The sequence below is a fragment of the Scylla paramamosain genome, chromosome 21, assembly GCF_035594125.1.
Source record: "Scylla paramamosain isolate STU-SP2022 chromosome 21, ASM3559412v1, whole genome shotgun sequence".
NCBI lineage: Eukaryota > Metazoa > Arthropoda > Malacostraca > Decapoda > Portunidae > Scylla > Scylla paramamosain.
Window position 1 is genome coordinate 7,512,385 of NC_087171.1, and position 16,036 is coordinate 7,528,420.

The following is a 16,036-nucleotide window of genomic DNA, read 5'->3' on the forward strand; positions in this document are numbered from 1 at the left end:
TTAAATTAATTAATTAATTATTATTATTATTATTATTATTATTTCAAGAGTAGCTCCGTCTAGTAGTTACATAATAGTCTGTTCTGGTATGGACTGAGTCTTGACGTCAAATTTGATCCTATGTTATGTCAGGAAATATTAAATAAGAGGTAATTATTAAATGCATATAACATTTAATCAACAATTCTTACAAAAAGCTGCATTTTTGTACGTTTAAGTAAAGTAAAACACAAATACACATGATTATATGAACACTGAAGCCAAAGTCAGTAGCGTGTGAACATTCTTATAAAGTAAGGCATAAACAAAACAGCTGTTTTTCTGCAGTTCATTTTAAACATACCTTCCTTATTGTACTATATATGATTTATATTTGAACGTAGAGATGGTTGAATCACACTGAACAATCCATTCTTAAAGTACTTTTCTGAAAGTCCTGGTTACAAAATCGCTTCTAGGTAGTCATTTCTTCAAAGTAGTGCAGTTGCCATATATAGAGCTAGCAATTCAATTACTGAAGCTTGACAAGAAATTATCTATTAAAACCCTAAAACCTCTTAGCTAAGATATCCACTGACCCAAAATAGCCAAATAATGTCATTATATATGTACTATAAACAAACAAAAAACATAATATAAAAGAACATGCAAAACCGAGAGGGATGAGTGAGTTACCATCATCCAGAAAACAAACCCAAACTGTATAGTAAAACATCAACAAAACTATTAAAATAGATATAATAAAGATCTTAAAGAGGATTTGATTTATGCGCGAAGCGATTAAAGTGTAGTTAGGCATGTCTGTGGGGTTAAATAAATACGGAGAATGTGGCAGCTGGAGGAGAGGAGCAGGCGAGCGGGCAGGTCCGGGGCCTCTTCCTGTGGTAGCGGCGAGACTCAGCGGTTGCAGGTCCCCGCGGCGCCAGTCTTTCCTCCTGTAACACCTTAAAATTCACAAAGGAAGAGCATTCGTTATTAATTTATTAAAAACGTGAACCTATAGTGTGAAAAACAACAACACTATGTCCTACAGAAGTCGCAGGTGAGTAATAATCGCCGTTTTGTGTGAGGGTTTTCTTCGACATGGCGGGAGTGAAATTTGTCCTCATCGATTTTATGCTTTCACTCCATGTTCTGGTCCCTGTGTGTCTTTGTGCACGATGTTCTACCCATGGTGTTGTATTTGAGGGATTTGATGATTTGATCGACGAATGTTTGAGGATGTAAGAAGTCTCTTTGCTCAGATGTTAAGCGATTAAGAAGAGTGAAGGAGCAGGCGAAATTCTCCCCCATTGTCGCCATTTTGTGAAACTGGTTACAGATTATTAAAAACGTAGTAATGATTTCCTCTTACTGCATTTCTTGTTGCCTCTCAGCTTGGGTTTGTATCACGCTGTCGCGTCATGTGCGGTTTGGTATAGTCTTTTGGTTGTGCACGTTGTGTAGACAGGACCAGGTGGATGAAATGTGTCAAGAGGGCCTTTTAAATTTTGGTATACGCATGGTACGTCATCTGGAATGGCGCAGAAATGGTTATATTTAACTATACCCTATAAGTAAGCGTGGTAAACATCACACTCGTCCCACTTAGGTTAATCTCATTTGTGCTGCTCTCGCCCCGTATTTCGTTACTAATGGGAGAATATAGGTAGTATGAAGTTTCTCTCTCTCTCTCTCTCTCTCTCTCTCTCTCTCTCTCTCTCTCTCTCTCTCTCTCTCTCTCTCTCTCTCTCTCTCTCTCTCTCTCATAGAAATTACTCTTCATTCAAGGAATGAAACGTGGTTTGATAAAGTGAGCTTCATTTTTGTGACCTTCGCAATGCTCTATCATCGGATCTGCCGACGGTTTAGGCAAATGTTCTAGCTCTCTCGTAGACGTAGTTGTTTACGTAGAGGAATGTTGTATAGGTGTTTGTGAGGTAAATTTTAGACTCGAGGTTGACGCAGGGCCACGGTTTATGATAGGGAAGGGGGGATGGGGTTAAGGGGGCGGAAACATCACGCCAGATGGAATAGAATACGTTTTGGGTGATAATCTTTTTTCCTCTGCCCTTGAAACGTGTTTTCTTAATGTTATTTTCTTGTTGTAGTACAGCTAGCCGTGGTTTGTATTGGATGTGCGGGAGTCGGGCAACTCTTCATTTGTTCGCCGCACCCCGCACATTTGTAGGGAAAGTATCTCATTTTAGTTTGTTGGAAGTACTTTTAAAAACTGGAACTTGTCATACGTATACATGTTTAGATGGATGTTTATGGTTAGGAAATTAGGTAATATTTTTCCTACCCCCATATTTCATTTTAATGATAAAACACGTTATTGCAAATTTCTGGTTGATTGCAAATATATAAACCAATGTATTTGAGGTAAAAGGCGAACTTCTCTATAATATCATTTGTTAGTGTTGCATATTTGGTTGGAATAGAATCAAAAGCTACATGGTTTTTTTTCCCCATGTAGTCAATTTAGTTATTCAAAATGGTGACAATTTAATTGTTGCATAACAAATGGGTCATAGCCTATAGTTGTTCAGCTTCCTTCCCTGGTCACACTGCCCTGCCTAGTTACTTGAACAGATATTTATATCTTAGAAGAAATGATATTGTTTTATAAATTTAAATATATTATGGCATTAAGGAAACATTTGATATTTTGTAAGAAAAAAGTTTTTGAATTTTTTAGAGTTTAGAATACTCTAATTGGTAGATGCTATCAATGATAGCTTGAACAACCTGCAGTAATTGTTTAATGGCAGAAGTTTGTCCTTGTGTATCCATGATTGTATCAAGTGATGAGCACAGGATTGCATTAGTGATTGAGCAGGTGCAGGGAGGCTGGTGTGACAAGGGTGCATCATTAATATGTAGTTTGAAATGGTTGTGTAGGTTTGTTTTGTATCCTAGATCTCCAAATTCCATATTTTCTTGGTCAATTTGGCTGTAAGGACATGGATATTCAGTAGCACTATTTGATTTCAAGGCCAATATGGGCCTATTGGTTGCTTTTCCAAATTCATAGCAATTGTTCATTTTTTGGACTGGTGAGTCTGTCATTCATGGCCTGACAATGTTGCAAGCTCTCAAGTTTCTTGTGTAAGTTATGCTAATGACTTCACTTTCAGGCTCATCAATAATTAGTTAATCCTTAGATCCCCTTTTAGGTCTCGGTCCCGTTCTCGTTCTCGTTCCCGTGACCGCGATCGACGACGTGATAGGGATGATTGGGGCTCCCGAGGAGGCTGGGGCTCTGGGGGAGGTGGGCGGCCATCACTGAAGGGGAGACAACCTGGTGAACGCCTGCGTAAGCCGAGATGGGACCTGACCAAGCTCACCCCCTTTGAGAAGAACTTCTACCAGCCCACTCCAACTGTTCTCAATCGGTCACCTTATGAGGTGGAAAAATACAGGCAAGGCACTTGATTTTACCTCCTCAAGGTCTAGTGGCTGCAACATGTAAAGTATAAACTTAATGAGCCTCGGCCCTTATTTGACATATTACATTTATCTGTACAGAACTGACAAGGAGATCACTCTGCGTGGAAGAAATATTCCCAACCCCATCCAGTATTTTAGTGACTACAACTTTCCGGACTATGTCATGGCAGAGATCCGAAGGCAGGGATACGAGCAGCCCACTCCTATTCAGGGTCAGGGTTGGCCCATCTCTCTCCAAGGCAGAGACTTTGTAGGCATTGCACAGGTAAGTAACCTCTCCTTGTGTTTTTAAAGAAGTAATGCCTGAGGTTTCACTAATATCTGTATTTTTGGTCTTGATAGATACAATGTTGTTTTGGTGTATTACAATGGCTCATATAGTCATAGCCAGAAGTAGAGTAACCTGTTTTGACTTCCCACTGTTTTGTCTTTTACTTTGTCCTTATATCTAAGAAGTCTCTTTGCAACATTTGACTGTTGATAGATTCCTTAACAGATTACAAGAAAACATATGGTCTAAATAAACCCAAGTTTCTAGTCTTAAGTCTGGATTTGTGCAAAGCTTTGAATTCCTTTGAAATTTTTGGAGTTGCAGAGGCATATGAGCGCTTGTTCTGTTATTGGGCTACTATCAGTAGTAACAAGTTGTTGCCACTGCTAATAGCACCAACACTTAGTATTATTACAAGTTCAAAATATTTGTGTAACCAGATGACTGTTGGGTAAAATAAGCTACTCTGTTGTATCATTACCTTGATAGAGCTTGTTCAGTTTATCTTATCAAATGTATAAGTAACATCACTTTGATGGTCACAATAGAAGTCTCTATGTATTCTTATCTTTGCATGCTCTAGTCATGTCATAAGCTGTTACCCCTGTCTTCTGCTCATTACCACTCCCATTTTCTTTTTACATGTACATATTTTTTATTCATATACTCCTCATAGCCTTGGTTAACTGTCTTCTTCCTTCCTAATGCCCCTCAGGATGCTGCATGTGAATTCAATCACTTCCCATTTTTCTTTAACCTAACAAGACATAAGTGGTATTTTGGGTTATTCATATTAGCTACTGAGATCCTGGATTTGCTTGCATTCTACACTTCTCATATGTTAAGTTTGCATATTTTATCATACCTTCATGCTTATTCCCTTTGCATTATTCACATCCTAAAGGTGTACTCACTATGCTGTCCATTTTCCACCAAGTTCATACTTCATTGGTTACCAAGCTTTCAGTTTACCTGGGTTCTTTTTTAAGTACTATATATACTCCATGTTTGTGGAATATAAAAAGAAATATTGGTAATGTTTCAATAACTTCTGAGTTTCACTTATGTCAGTCTAACTACAATGAAGTGGAAGCCATCTGGTTATAATGTATATAGTATTGTAATTCTGTGGGGTACCATAGCATGTTCTTGTCAATATGAAATGTCGTACAGCCTAAATTGTGCATGCCATGGATAGTTGATGTTAGGTGGTAATCTTATGTAAAGCAGTTGTTATATTCAGTATCATTACAATAATGTATGCTGGTTAGATTTTGTTACATTTAATAAAATCTTGTTACAGACTGGCTCAGGGAAAACATTGGGTTACATTCTGCCTGCCATTGTACACATCAACCACCAGCCATACTTAGAGCGTGGAGATGGTCCCATTGCTCTGATATTGGCTCCCACTAGGGAATTAGCACAGCAGATCTTGACAGTAGCACAAGACTATGGTGCCTCCTCTAAGATCCGCTCCACCTGTGTGTTTGGTGGTGCACCCAAGGGACCCCAGATTCGTGACCTTGAGAGAGGAGTTGAGGTATGTGTGCTATATTTAGTATTGTAATATGCAGGTATTCATTATGTTAATGTTCTGTGTAGAGAATCATTGCAGAGGTATGAAAACAGGAATTTTGGAGTTATGGAATTGTGGTGTGGAGAGATTTAAAATGAAGTGATCATATCTGTAAGTGGTATGAAAAGGATGAAGAGTTTAGAAGGGACCCTACCCATGTGTTGGAAATAGTTATTAATGAGAAAGATATTCTTCACATAAAAAGGGAATATGAAGAGTTTTAAATATATTCTGGGAAGATGAAAGATGGAAAAAAAGTGATGTTTATTCAAGAACTTTATCAGAAAAGACTTAAATGATTGGAGTAGTATTGTAGGAAATACTTCCAGGGGAAATTTCTTTGAAAGTAGGAAGAAACAATCTCTCTCTCTCTCTCTCTCTCTCTCTCTCTCTCTCTCTCTCTCTCTCTCTCTCTCTCTCTCTCTCTCTCTCTCTCTCTCTCTCTCTCTCTCTCTCTCTCATTCTGCCTTCTCTTCCCCAGATCTGCATTGCCACTCCAGGTCGACTAATTGACTTCCTGGAAGCTGGCAAGACCAACCTTCGTCGCACTACGTACCTGGTTTTGGATGAAGCTGACCGAATGTTGGACATGGGTTTTGAACCACAGATTAGAAAGATTGTAGATCAGATTAGGGTAAGTTTGAAAATTGTTCTGTGTGAAAGATGATATATTCTGAGGGAATTATTGCATGGGTGTTTTGGCTGTCTTGTATATACATACACTGATAATCTTGATGTGTGTTTTGTATGATGCAACTCTCATGAAATTAGGTTTTAAGATTAGTTTTTCTTTCATAGCCTGACAGACAGACACTTATGTGGTCTGCAACGTGGCCCAAGGAGGTGAGGAATCTCGCTGAAGACTTTCTCAAGGACTACATCCAGCTCAATGTTGGCTCCCTTTCCTTAGCTGCAAACCACAACATTCTCCAGATTGTGGATGTATGCCAGGAAATAGAAAAGGATACAAAGTTAGTGGCAAGATACTGTACAATCTAAGTATATTGGAAATATCAGTTCAGTATTTTAATGTTGCAGAGATAATTTAGACAGAATATGGTGTGTAATGGGCATTTCAGGCTTGTTTTGCACCATGATTTGCACCAGAATCTCACTATTGGGAACAATGGTTGAGATCAGTCAAGAGTTAATTGATTACATTACTAGTTTGTGATAAGCTCACTTGACTTGCTGGTAATTATGTTAGTTTGCAAATACTTAAAATTTCAAAAGTAATTTAAGCATCAGGTAATTTTAAAGTAATTTAGCAGTGCACCCATGATCAAGTAATTATTTTAAACTCAAATTATGATTTGGATTGTCCCTTAGACTCCGGCAGCTACTTGAAGAAATCATGGCAGAAAAGGAAAGCAAGATCATCGTGTTTGCTGAAACCAAAAGAAAGGTCGACGATTTGACTAGGCGAATGAGACGCGAAGGGTAAAGAAAATGCACTTGTATGATAGATCCTAAGGATCAAGGTGTCATTCTTCTACCTGGAGCTACCTCAGGCCTTTGGGACACGGCAGACTTTGCCTGTTTTGAGTGCTCTAACGGATTCAAAGCTGGTTGATCAGCAAGTCAAGGTTTAGAGTATCTCTAAACAAAGCAAAGTCTGTTTTGCCTATTGGGAAAGATTCCTCTTCATCCCCCTTTCCTTGTTTTCTGTAGGCTGCGTCAGTTGCTCAATGAGATGGCGCAGGAGAAGGCTAACAAGACTATAATCTTTATCGAAACGAAGAGGAAGGTGGAGGATGTTACTCGGGGGTTGAGGAGTACTGGGTAAGATGAGGCATCCTGCATGCTGTGTCAGTGCCTCGGGCTTCATGCGACCAGTTTGATTAGAAGAGAATGAGTTCATTGTCCTGTGGAAGAGTAGCTTGTATTAATTTTATTCACTACTTCCCCAAGAATAAAGCTTAAGTAAATCTTAAAAGTGTCCCTTAGGTCTGCCTAAGGTAGCACTTCTTTTTTTTACTTTAAACTTAGTATGTTGGTTGTAAAAAGTTGTTATACTGAAGACATTTCTAATGGTTGTAATTTGTGAACCTTACATTGTTGTATGCTTTTGTTCAGCTGGCCTGCCATGTGCATCCATGGTGACAAATCACAGCAGGAACGAGACTGGGTCTTAAGTGGTGAGTAATGCTGCAAGAAGTTAAGGTTAAAAAGTTGAAACCTGTCAACAAGTCTTGGATTTTGCACGTTCACATTAATATACATTGCCTTTTTTCAGAGTTCCGATCAGGGCGGGCCCCAATCCTGGTGGCCACAGATGTAGCTGCTCGCGGCTTAGGTAAATATGGATAGCATTAAGTCCTTTTCACTCAAAAAAAAAAAAAAGTGGGTGATGGTCTCATATGATTCAGAAGGCTAAGGGCACCAGAATAAGTCCAGACTGTACATTAGGTGGTTTCATATAGTGGGAAAAGCCTTTGGCTTGCCATCATTATTGCAGGTGATCACATGGCTGACAGTGGCAGTGCTTTCCACCTGCATGATGTAAGACAGGCTCCACACCAGTGGTTATATGCAGCTTCTTCAAACTCTGGAGTGATAGTCTGGTCATGATGCAGGTGTAAACATGCATCATTGTCCAGACTAAGTGTTGACGCCACAATCATGAATAACCGTGCAATATATACATTTAAACTTACCATATTTGGGTATGTCCTCTAACCTAGTAATGTCAGTTTATTAGTATTTCTCATGGACATGTTAACATTGCTATTTGATTCATGCTTGCATCTTTGAGCCTGGGCAAAGAGTATACCTAAATATGGGTAATGCAATAGAAATATAGGTGTAATGAAACCGTAATGCTTTTTTTTATATTTTTTTATTTATTTTTTTTTTGTTTTTGTTTGGTAGTTTCTTGATGGGTTTAAGGCACTATAATGTTATATAATAAAACCTTCCTTAAAGGTAATTGTGGGTGCCTCCAGAGGTTAAGGAAGCAGTTCCCCTTGCATGGAGCCACTGTTAATTCAGTCTGGTCTTCTCTTTTGCAGAGGCACTCATAGAGAGATAATGCACGGAGGGTGTTTCGTTGCATTAAGCTCCGGTGCCTCTGAGACTCATCGTGTATCACTGAGCACGAATGCGCTTTGGTGCCAAACGTCCACTGGTGCCAGACAGGTGGTCATGTTGCCTCAGCCATCAGGAGGTGGCAGAGGTCAACGATGACCAAAGCTTGCGGTCGCCTGCAGCCTGTGTTGGTCATCTCCGACCCACTCTGGTCTGCAGCAGCCCGCGCTGGTCTCACCTGGTGTGCCCATCCTGGAACGGCCAATTGATTCACTACTGTAGCATCGTGACAAGCCACACAAGCCCCTGACCTGTGGTTCATGGGACCTGAACAGGCCTTTTAAAAGGCCCTGACCCCAAACACAGGGCCCTCAGCCCAGGGAATGGATGTCCTTTAAGGTCCACCCCCGGCCCCCACTTGCCGCTGCCTCTCCCGCTCTGCCACATATTGAACGTAGGTATCTTCGCGGGAAGCAGTGGTTGCTGGGGGCATGAGGGGTGCATGCTCGCAGTAATTTTTAGGCTTTAGTAATAAAATTCTAAATGGAAGTTTTTTGTTTTCAAACTAATTCAAGTTCAGAAATGAGTGTGCACCCATTGAGGGCTCGAGTGTTTTAAAGCCACAGGTGGTTGTGGAAGAGGCTTGTTTTAGTGATGTATATGAATCGCGGATTAGCACTGATAGATTGATGAATTATGGGGCCATTTCACAAATACTTACAACCAGGTTTTATTTTTTCTTGCTTTTCTTGCTTGCTCTTTATTGCTGTCTTAACTGCTTTCTTTGAAATGGCCTGAACTGCCAAGTTTTCCTGTTTTCAATGCTTTAAAAGCATTTGAACTCTCCAAAATTTATCATTTTGGTCTCCCAAGGTTTAAGCTTGGCAGTTGCTGTTCTGAAGCTTGTGTACACAGCAATAACATAAGTTTTACTGCCTAGATGTGGATGATGTGAAGTTTGTCATCAACTACGACTACCCATCTTGCTCTGAGGATTATGTTCATCGCATTGGGCGAACTGGTCGATCAGACAAGACGGGGACTGCCTACACATTTTTCACGGCGGATAACTGCAAGCAAGCCAAGGATCTGATTGAAGTGCTGAAAGAAGCGAATCAAGTTGTAAATCCTAGACTCTACGAGATAATGGATATGGCACGTGGCGGTGGTGGCAAAGGTAATGCTTAGTCTTGTTTATACATGAGGATTTTTGTGGATTGAAGTAAATTCAAAGCAGCCACTACCTACAAACTGTGCTGCTTAAGTTTGGTTTGATATATTTTTAGTAAAGGTAAATTTTAATGTGTTTTAGAAGATTAATTTTTGTCCACAACTTGCCAACAGGCCGCAACCGCTGGAGGGGCCGTGATGACGACAGGAGAGGAGGATTTGGACGTGATCGTGATCGTGATCGTGGCCGCATGGGTGGTAGTAGTAGTGGTGGTGGTAGTGGTTCAAGGAACGGCTACAGCAATGGAAATGGATATGGTACGTCACAAGGGCTTGGAAGAGATAACCAGTTTAGAGGCGGAGGCAACAGCAATGCTGTGCCCAATGGGGTGGGTGCAGGCCATGCAGGCCAGGCACGGCTCAGCGGGCCACCACCACTCATGGGTGCAGGGTCAATGAAGGCCACAATGAGCCAAGCATCTTCCCAGGGCCACTTAAATGGCCCCCAACGTCCACCCGTCCAGAATGTGGCCATGGGCATATTCAACCAGGCTTCCTCCGTAGCTGGTACTGTTGGTGGCCTGGGCATGATGGGGGCCATGCCTGGTGCACTGACCTGGCCGCGGCAGTGACCCCGCGGCTGCCCTAGTCAAGCTCCTGCCTCCTGCTCTCCAACTGGGGCCTTGCCAAGTGGATGCCTCAACTCTTGCTGCGGCGACTCTTCTCCGTAACAAGTGTCAAGTGATCCTCTCAGTCCTTTGTAACTGATGATGGGGCCTCACTTGGCAAGGTTTCTCATCATAGGTGTATCTAAAATATTTCGTGACCTTAGTATATTGTATGCACAGAATTGGAATTTTTCCATTCCAACATGCTGATGTAGCCTTCTAAGTGATAAAAATTTATATGGCATGTTTGGCAAGTGAGGTGTTCTATTCAGTAGATCAGTAGTTAGTTTTGAGTTTACTATTGACGTGTTGGTATCTATTACAGCTTACTGAAGCCCGGGCCGGAGGTGACCGCTTACCGCTGCACCATCCCCTTTCTAGGAGATTAGAGGTTGCGCACGTTACCACTAAGTACTTGACAGGCCTGGTTGTCAAGGGTAGGGAAAAGTTCGGCTCACCCCATCATAAGTGTGCGGATACCTGCGCCATTCCTCCTTGTCTACGGGACTGCTGTCTGCTTAAGCCAACGATGTCATTGTTAGTTAACCTCACTGTCCAAAAGCCAGTCAAGTCAGCATGTCTTTTTTTTTATTTTTTATTTATTTATTTTTTTTTTAGCCCCCCAAACCAAATATTCCATTGTCTGTAGGAAGGAATTCTTTCTAGTTTTTGTTGTACTGTATAGACATTATTTTTCAATCATTTTGAAGGATTTTGTGTATGGACCAATAAACTTTGTAACCCTCTGAATAAAATAACATTGAGTATTCAGACATTCCATTCCTAACAATTGTAGTAGTGATAGTGCAGTTTGTAAGGTTAGAAATAAGGTGAATTGCAGTGGTAGTGCAGTTTGCAAGGTTAGAAAAAAGGTTCATACCAATAGTCTTTTAATCGAAAAGCAAGCACACAACATTAAGGCCAGGCAGGCATAGAAAACCACTCCGTCTTAATTTCTTCAATTATGCGGGGGTCCCCACATTTGCATTTTGTACTTTATCATACGTCTTTCTATATCCATAAGGAAAGTACCGCACTTTCATAACGATTTGTGTGTTGGACTTCAGAATCTTCACTGCCTTGTTATGTTCAATGTCTTCAAAATCTATACCATTTACTGATAATATCTGATCAGACTCCTTCAGGCCCAGGTGTTCGGCTTCCATGTTGGGTGTCACCTTTGAAAGATATATACCGCAGAAATGTTCCATGCCACCTCTGATGTTGAATCCTAACTGGAGGAAAGGTATGGATATAGTTTCCATTAGCATTTTTATTTTTTGCAGTATGTTGACATCATTTGAACTGTATTGCCATGAGCAACTTGAAGGATGGGATGGTTACTCACTGGATCTGAAGCTTTCTCACGGACGAGGGTAACTGTGCGCATGGCGAACTGTTCAAGGTTGTTGCTGTATGCTGGGTGGTTGGAACGCTGCAAGTAAGTGGGTATTGTTAGAGGGTTATGAATTTGGTGGTGAGAAAAGACGCACCTTAAAAGTGAAAGAAAGTATATAGACTGCACAATGGCTAGAACTTAAGGAAGGTAGGTATACAAAGATTATGTAAAAGTAAGAGGGAAGTGTGTGCAAATGTATGGATAGATGAAAGTTTCATGGAATGAGGTGATGGATGGAAAGGTCAGGGAAACTGGAGTAGAGCTGAATAAAGGAGAGAAGCCATACAAAAAAAAAAAAAAAAAAAATGGAAAACGCCAAATATCCAGCACAAGGCAGTTCCTGGGCTCGCTCACGGATTTACCAATGTTAACTGTAAATATACCCATTTGCCCCACATTACATGTCATGCATTTAGCTTCTATTTGTCAGGTTTGTTCCTCTTATTTACTGTCAACCCACATTTGTTGTGTAGGTAAACTTGTATGCCCCATTATAGGTTACATCCAGGACCAGAGACTTGTACCCACAATAATTTTTCGAGAATTAGAATTCTCAACTCAGAGGTCTTCAAGGAGGGAGAATTGATCGTCACAGACTGATCTTTTTATGCAGTAGCAAAATAAACACCAATGAGTGCAGAAACAGAAAAGGCAAAGAAAGATTAGGAGTCCGTAGGATTTGATGGATAAATGGATGAGTTTGAAAAGACGTGCTTGCTGTCGAATACAAATAATGGAGTGTTATGAGTGAATCAAAAGAGGTGGTTTGAAGCTTACTGCATGCTGTAAGTGGATGCTAAAACAAAGAAAATTATAGGCAATTGCACAAAAAAAAAAAATAAATAAATAAGATGCATGGAGACTTGTAAGGAATAAGCTGCAGGAAGCTTTTTTTTTTTTTTTTTTTTTTTCTTGGGTGTTATTGCTAATTTAACCCAACAGTCTTCCATATCCATCTACAATATGTAATAAGTTTGAATCTCTTAACTCATTCTTCACGATATGCTTAGGTATGCTTAGGAATACATGGCCCTTATGTGATGTGGAGAAACGTGTATTGATTCAGGTACTGCGCCATCAGGATTATAGTACCTAAAATCAATCCATCAATCTGTTTAGGCTTACCCATACCTTTAGATATTTGTCTTAAAACTTGTTGCAATTGTTGTATCCATCTACATCCCCATGGAACATTTTCCTCCTATGATCTTTACATCTGCTATCATTATCTTGTCTTTTGTCCTTGGTAATCCATTTCCACAATAACTTTCAACAAGCTTTGGAAATTCTCTTTTGAGTGTTATGAATTAATGGGTCAGGTGATTGGGAAGGATACCATGTATGAGAAAAGAAGACCAAAGAGAACGTTCATGGATGAAATAAAGGAAGACATACAAATGAGGGATGTAACAAGATGCAGGAGACAATAAAGTGGAGGTGGATGATTTACTGTGGTGACCTCTTACAAGACTAGCCAAAAGAAGAAACATGGAAGAATATGTCTGAAAATAGTCCTTATGAGAGAACAAAGCATACCTCATAAGGTGGAACCCATGGTGGTGGATGCTCATAGCCTGGAAGTTCCATAGCTGCTTACTGAACATGGAATAAAGAAAAGATGGCATTATTACTTTACTGTTAATTTACATAGATAAAACAAAAGATTGTGTTTCATTTTCTCAAGCAAACTTAAAACTGGACATAACTTAGTGTTTTCTTGCATGAACCATGTTTGGGATCCAGGAAGTGTCATGAGTTATTTTAAGTTAAGAACTTCAAATTATTTTGAAAATTACCAACAGAACGTTTCAATTCAAGAGGTTGAGTGAGGGCAAGCAGGTAGCTCGTTATTGAATAGTTTCTAAAAAGGTAATATGTTTAGTTTTATATTATCTGATGCAGCAAGTTACAGCAATTTGGCGTCCTTTCTATGTAAAAAAAAATTATAGGAAATAATTCAAGACAGATAATATAGCATAAATTTCTAAGGTTTGAGGATGATAGTTCACATATAGCAAGATTGTCATCTTAATTTATTTTCACTGGAAAGGCAAAAGGAGACAAGGACTCTAGGTAGGTAAGTGATTATCTGTGGAAGTCCCTCACTCTGAATAAGTATGGGTGATTTCATGTAGTTAGTGGCAGTAGGACTTTTTAAGTATTGGATTCATCATGTGTTTAAATCATATATTAAAAAAAAAAAAAATGGATGGCAGGTTATTTTATCTGAAATGACAGTGAATGAGTGGTACCTTAGTAGCTAAGAACAGATACATGCCATTCTAGTTTGCTTACTTTTTTTTTTTTTTATCGTAAACTACAGCAGAATGTAGCTAGGAAAATTCTTAACATAACTTTGTTAACACAAGTATTTCAATGGGGCATAACAAACATCAGAAAGGCCATACTATGAACCAAACATCACCTGCGGTTGAAAAATATTAAAATACTGAGAAAATTTTGTTAGAATCAGACTAGATAAGGATGAAGAAAGGTTATGAAAAGAAAGTAAACTGGCTTGCCATTATATTTATTATTTGACATGCATTGTAGATATTTTAAAGACAGTCTGAATACCTTGCTGGCATGTGACTGACAACAGAAAGCTGTAAACTTGTATATAACAAACTGGAGATCATAAAGAAGGGATGGGATGTAAGTAAGTAATAATCTATGTATGAAAAAGGTTAAGGCTCAGGTAAAGTGGACATATTTTTTTTTATTTAATTATTTAGTTAATAGTTTTGTATGGATTTATTGTGATCGTGGCAAGGGGTATTAGAATTACACAAGTACACTAAAAGTCCAATAAGCATAAAAAAAAAAAAAAACTTTAGTTTACAAAGATTAATGCAAATATTAATTCTTAAACTTTGAAGATTTAATGAGTTTCTTAACAAACGTGTATGAATTTACTGTGATAAGGAATATTAGTACAGAAGTAATCAACACTAAAGGAAATTATAGTACAACAACTTGGTGAGTTTTTAAAGTATAGTTTTAAACCTAACTTTGATATGATGGACAGTGAGTGAACTAAATTGAACGAAGTGATGTATATCATCTAAAAAAAAAAAAAAAAAAAAAAAAAAAAATCAAAACATCAAAACAGGATAAATGTAAATATCAATTCTTAAACTTTGAAGATTTAATGAATTTCTTAACAAACGTGTATGAATTTACTGTGATAGGGAATATTAGTACAGAAGTAACCAACACTAAAGGAAATGATAGTACAGCAACTTGGTGTGTTATTAAAGTATTGAGTTTTAACCCTAACTTTGATATGATGGACAGTGAGTGAACTAAACCAGACGAAGTGATGTGTATTATCTGGAAAAAAAAAAAAAGAAAACAAAAATCAAAACAAAAATATTTTCTATTGATGACTCATGCAGGCATGACGGACAGTGAATAAACTACACTATAGGAGGAAGTGATATAATCTGCAATTACAAAACATCAAGGCAATGTTTTTATAACATAATAATAATTTAGGTATAGAGTAGCCTGCAGTATTTCTTACTGACAACTTAGACATGATGGACAAGGTGAGTGAAAAAATGTGAAAAGAAGTACTGTATATCATATGCAATAAAACCACAAAACATCAAGGCAATGTTTGTACAGTATAAGAGCAAGATCTACTTTAATGAAGAAGAACATGTAATTGGTTGCTAACATATTTTTTTTTACATACTCTTAATATATAAAATGAAGAGAATATCTAATTGTATTTAGAAACATCATAACGTACTAAGGCAAGTGAATAAATTAGGCGATTTAATTTCATTCATCCCAAAGTTTTGCTGCGAACAACCCTTGCTTGCCATCTCTTACATAAACCCTGTTTTATTTTCATCAGTTGTTATCTTGGTACTAGAGACTAAGGAAAAGTCTCTTGGCGAGTGCCAGCTTATAGTTACTGATCTATTTCCTCGGGAGCCGGGAATTTAGTTGAACATCGCCCAACCTGCTGGAGTTCTTGATGTTTGTCTTCCTCTTCTTCTTCTTTTGACTGCACACACACACACACACACACACACACACACACGTGTGTGTGTGTGTGTATAGACAATTTACCAACATAGACCGAAAGTAAAAAAAAAAAAAAAAAACGAATAAATAATTAGGTTGTCACTCACTTCAATCTGTTAGAAGTTGTATACAGTATATGATTAGTCGATTTCTCATGGATGTTTTCATCCACTGATGATTCATAATTCTTGTTAGGCCTATTACTAGTATCATGGGGTGATTTCAATGACAATCACTTCCACTTCAGCCTTTGGTGGACAGTAGTAGAGAAAAGACGCCGAAAGCTCCTCCTTTGTGTTGGTGCTTGTTCTAAATAATTCATCAATCTATAGTTTATATATATATATATATATATATATATATATATATATATATATATATATATATATATATATATATATATATATATATATATATATATATATATATATATATATGTGTGTGTGTGTGTG

At 38.5% G+C, this 16,036-nt stretch overlaps 2 protein-coding genes across 19 annotated transcripts; one reads left to right on the forward strand and one right to left on the reverse strand.

Annotated features, from left to right (window-relative positions):
• The first annotated feature begins 845 nt into the window (after window positions 1–845).
• Window positions 846–10,914, forward strand: LOC135110936 (probable ATP-dependent RNA helicase DDX17). 12 transcript variants are annotated; one of them, XM_064023632.1, is made up of 12 exons: window positions 846–1,042; window positions 3,159–3,404; window positions 3,511–3,697; window positions 5,007–5,246; window positions 5,764–5,916; window positions 6,081–6,253; window positions 6,612–6,722; window positions 7,359–7,420; window positions 7,519–7,578; window positions 9,250–9,486; window positions 9,654–9,797; window positions 10,473–10,914. In XM_064023632.1, the coding sequence occupies exons 1-12, from the start codon at window positions 1,023–1,025 to the stop codon at window positions 10,478–10,480; spliced, it is 1,641 nt and encodes a 546-aa protein (XP_063879702.1). In that variant the 5' UTR covers window positions 846–1,022; the 3' UTR covers window positions 10,481–10,914. The 12 variants fall into 12 exon arrangements, with proteins under 12 accessions (XP_063879702.1, XP_063879701.1, XP_063879695.1 ...); XM_064023631.1 differs by lacking the exon at window positions 6,612–6,722 and adding an exon at window positions 6,954–7,064; XM_064023630.1 differs by having other exon boundaries at window positions 870–1,042; window positions 3,147–3,404.
• Window positions 10,915–11,024: 110 nt separating this feature from the next.
• On the reverse strand, window positions 11,025–15,895 carry LOC135110937 (PDZ domain-containing protein 11-like). 7 transcript variants are annotated; one of them, XM_064023641.1, is made up of 5 exons: window positions 15,692–15,895; window positions 14,827–14,879; window positions 13,083–13,142; window positions 11,496–11,582; window positions 11,025–11,382 (listed from the first exon to the last, which is right to left on the reverse strand). In XM_064023641.1, the coding sequence occupies exons 3-5, from the start codon at window positions 13,131–13,133 to the stop codon at window positions 11,110–11,112; spliced, it is 411 nt and encodes a 136-aa protein (XP_063879711.1). In that variant the 5' UTR covers window positions 13,134–13,142; window positions 14,827–14,879; window positions 15,692–15,895; the 3' UTR covers window positions 11,025–11,109. The 7 variants fall into 7 exon arrangements, with proteins under 7 accessions (XP_063879711.1, XP_063879710.1, XP_063879705.1 ...); XM_064023640.1 differs by lacking the exon at window positions 15,692–15,895 and adding an exon at window positions 15,473–15,637; XM_064023635.1 differs by lacking the exon at window positions 14,827–14,879.
• Between the last annotated feature and the right edge of the window lie 141 nt (window positions 15,896–16,036).

Excerpts from the sequence above, each read along its gene's own strand:
- LOC135110936 (XM_064023623.1), top strand. The coding sequence starts at position 1,023 with ATGTCCTACAGAAGTCGCAG. Across the intron at positions 3,405-3,510 it reads TATGAGGTGGAAAAATACAG|AACTGACAAGGAGATCACTC; the intron begins GCAAGGCACTTG and ends TTATCTGTACAG. Across the intron at positions 6,723-7,358 it reads AGGCGAATGAGACGCGAAGG|CTGGCCTGCCATGTGCATCC; the intron begins GTAAAGAAAATG and ends GCTTTTGTTCAG.
- LOC135110937 (XM_064023635.1), bottom strand. The coding sequence starts at position 13,133 with ATGGAACTTCCAGGCTATGAGCATCCACCACCATGGGTTCCACCTTAT. Across the intron at positions 11,583-13,082 it reads CATGGGTTCCACCTTATGAG|CGTTCCAACCACCCAGCATA; the intron begins GTATGCTTTGTT and ends ACTTACTTGCAG. Across the intron at positions 11,383-11,495 it reads GTGAGAAAGCTTCAGATCCA|TTAGGATTCAACATCAGAGG; the intron begins GTGAGTAACCAT and ends CCTTTCCTCCAG.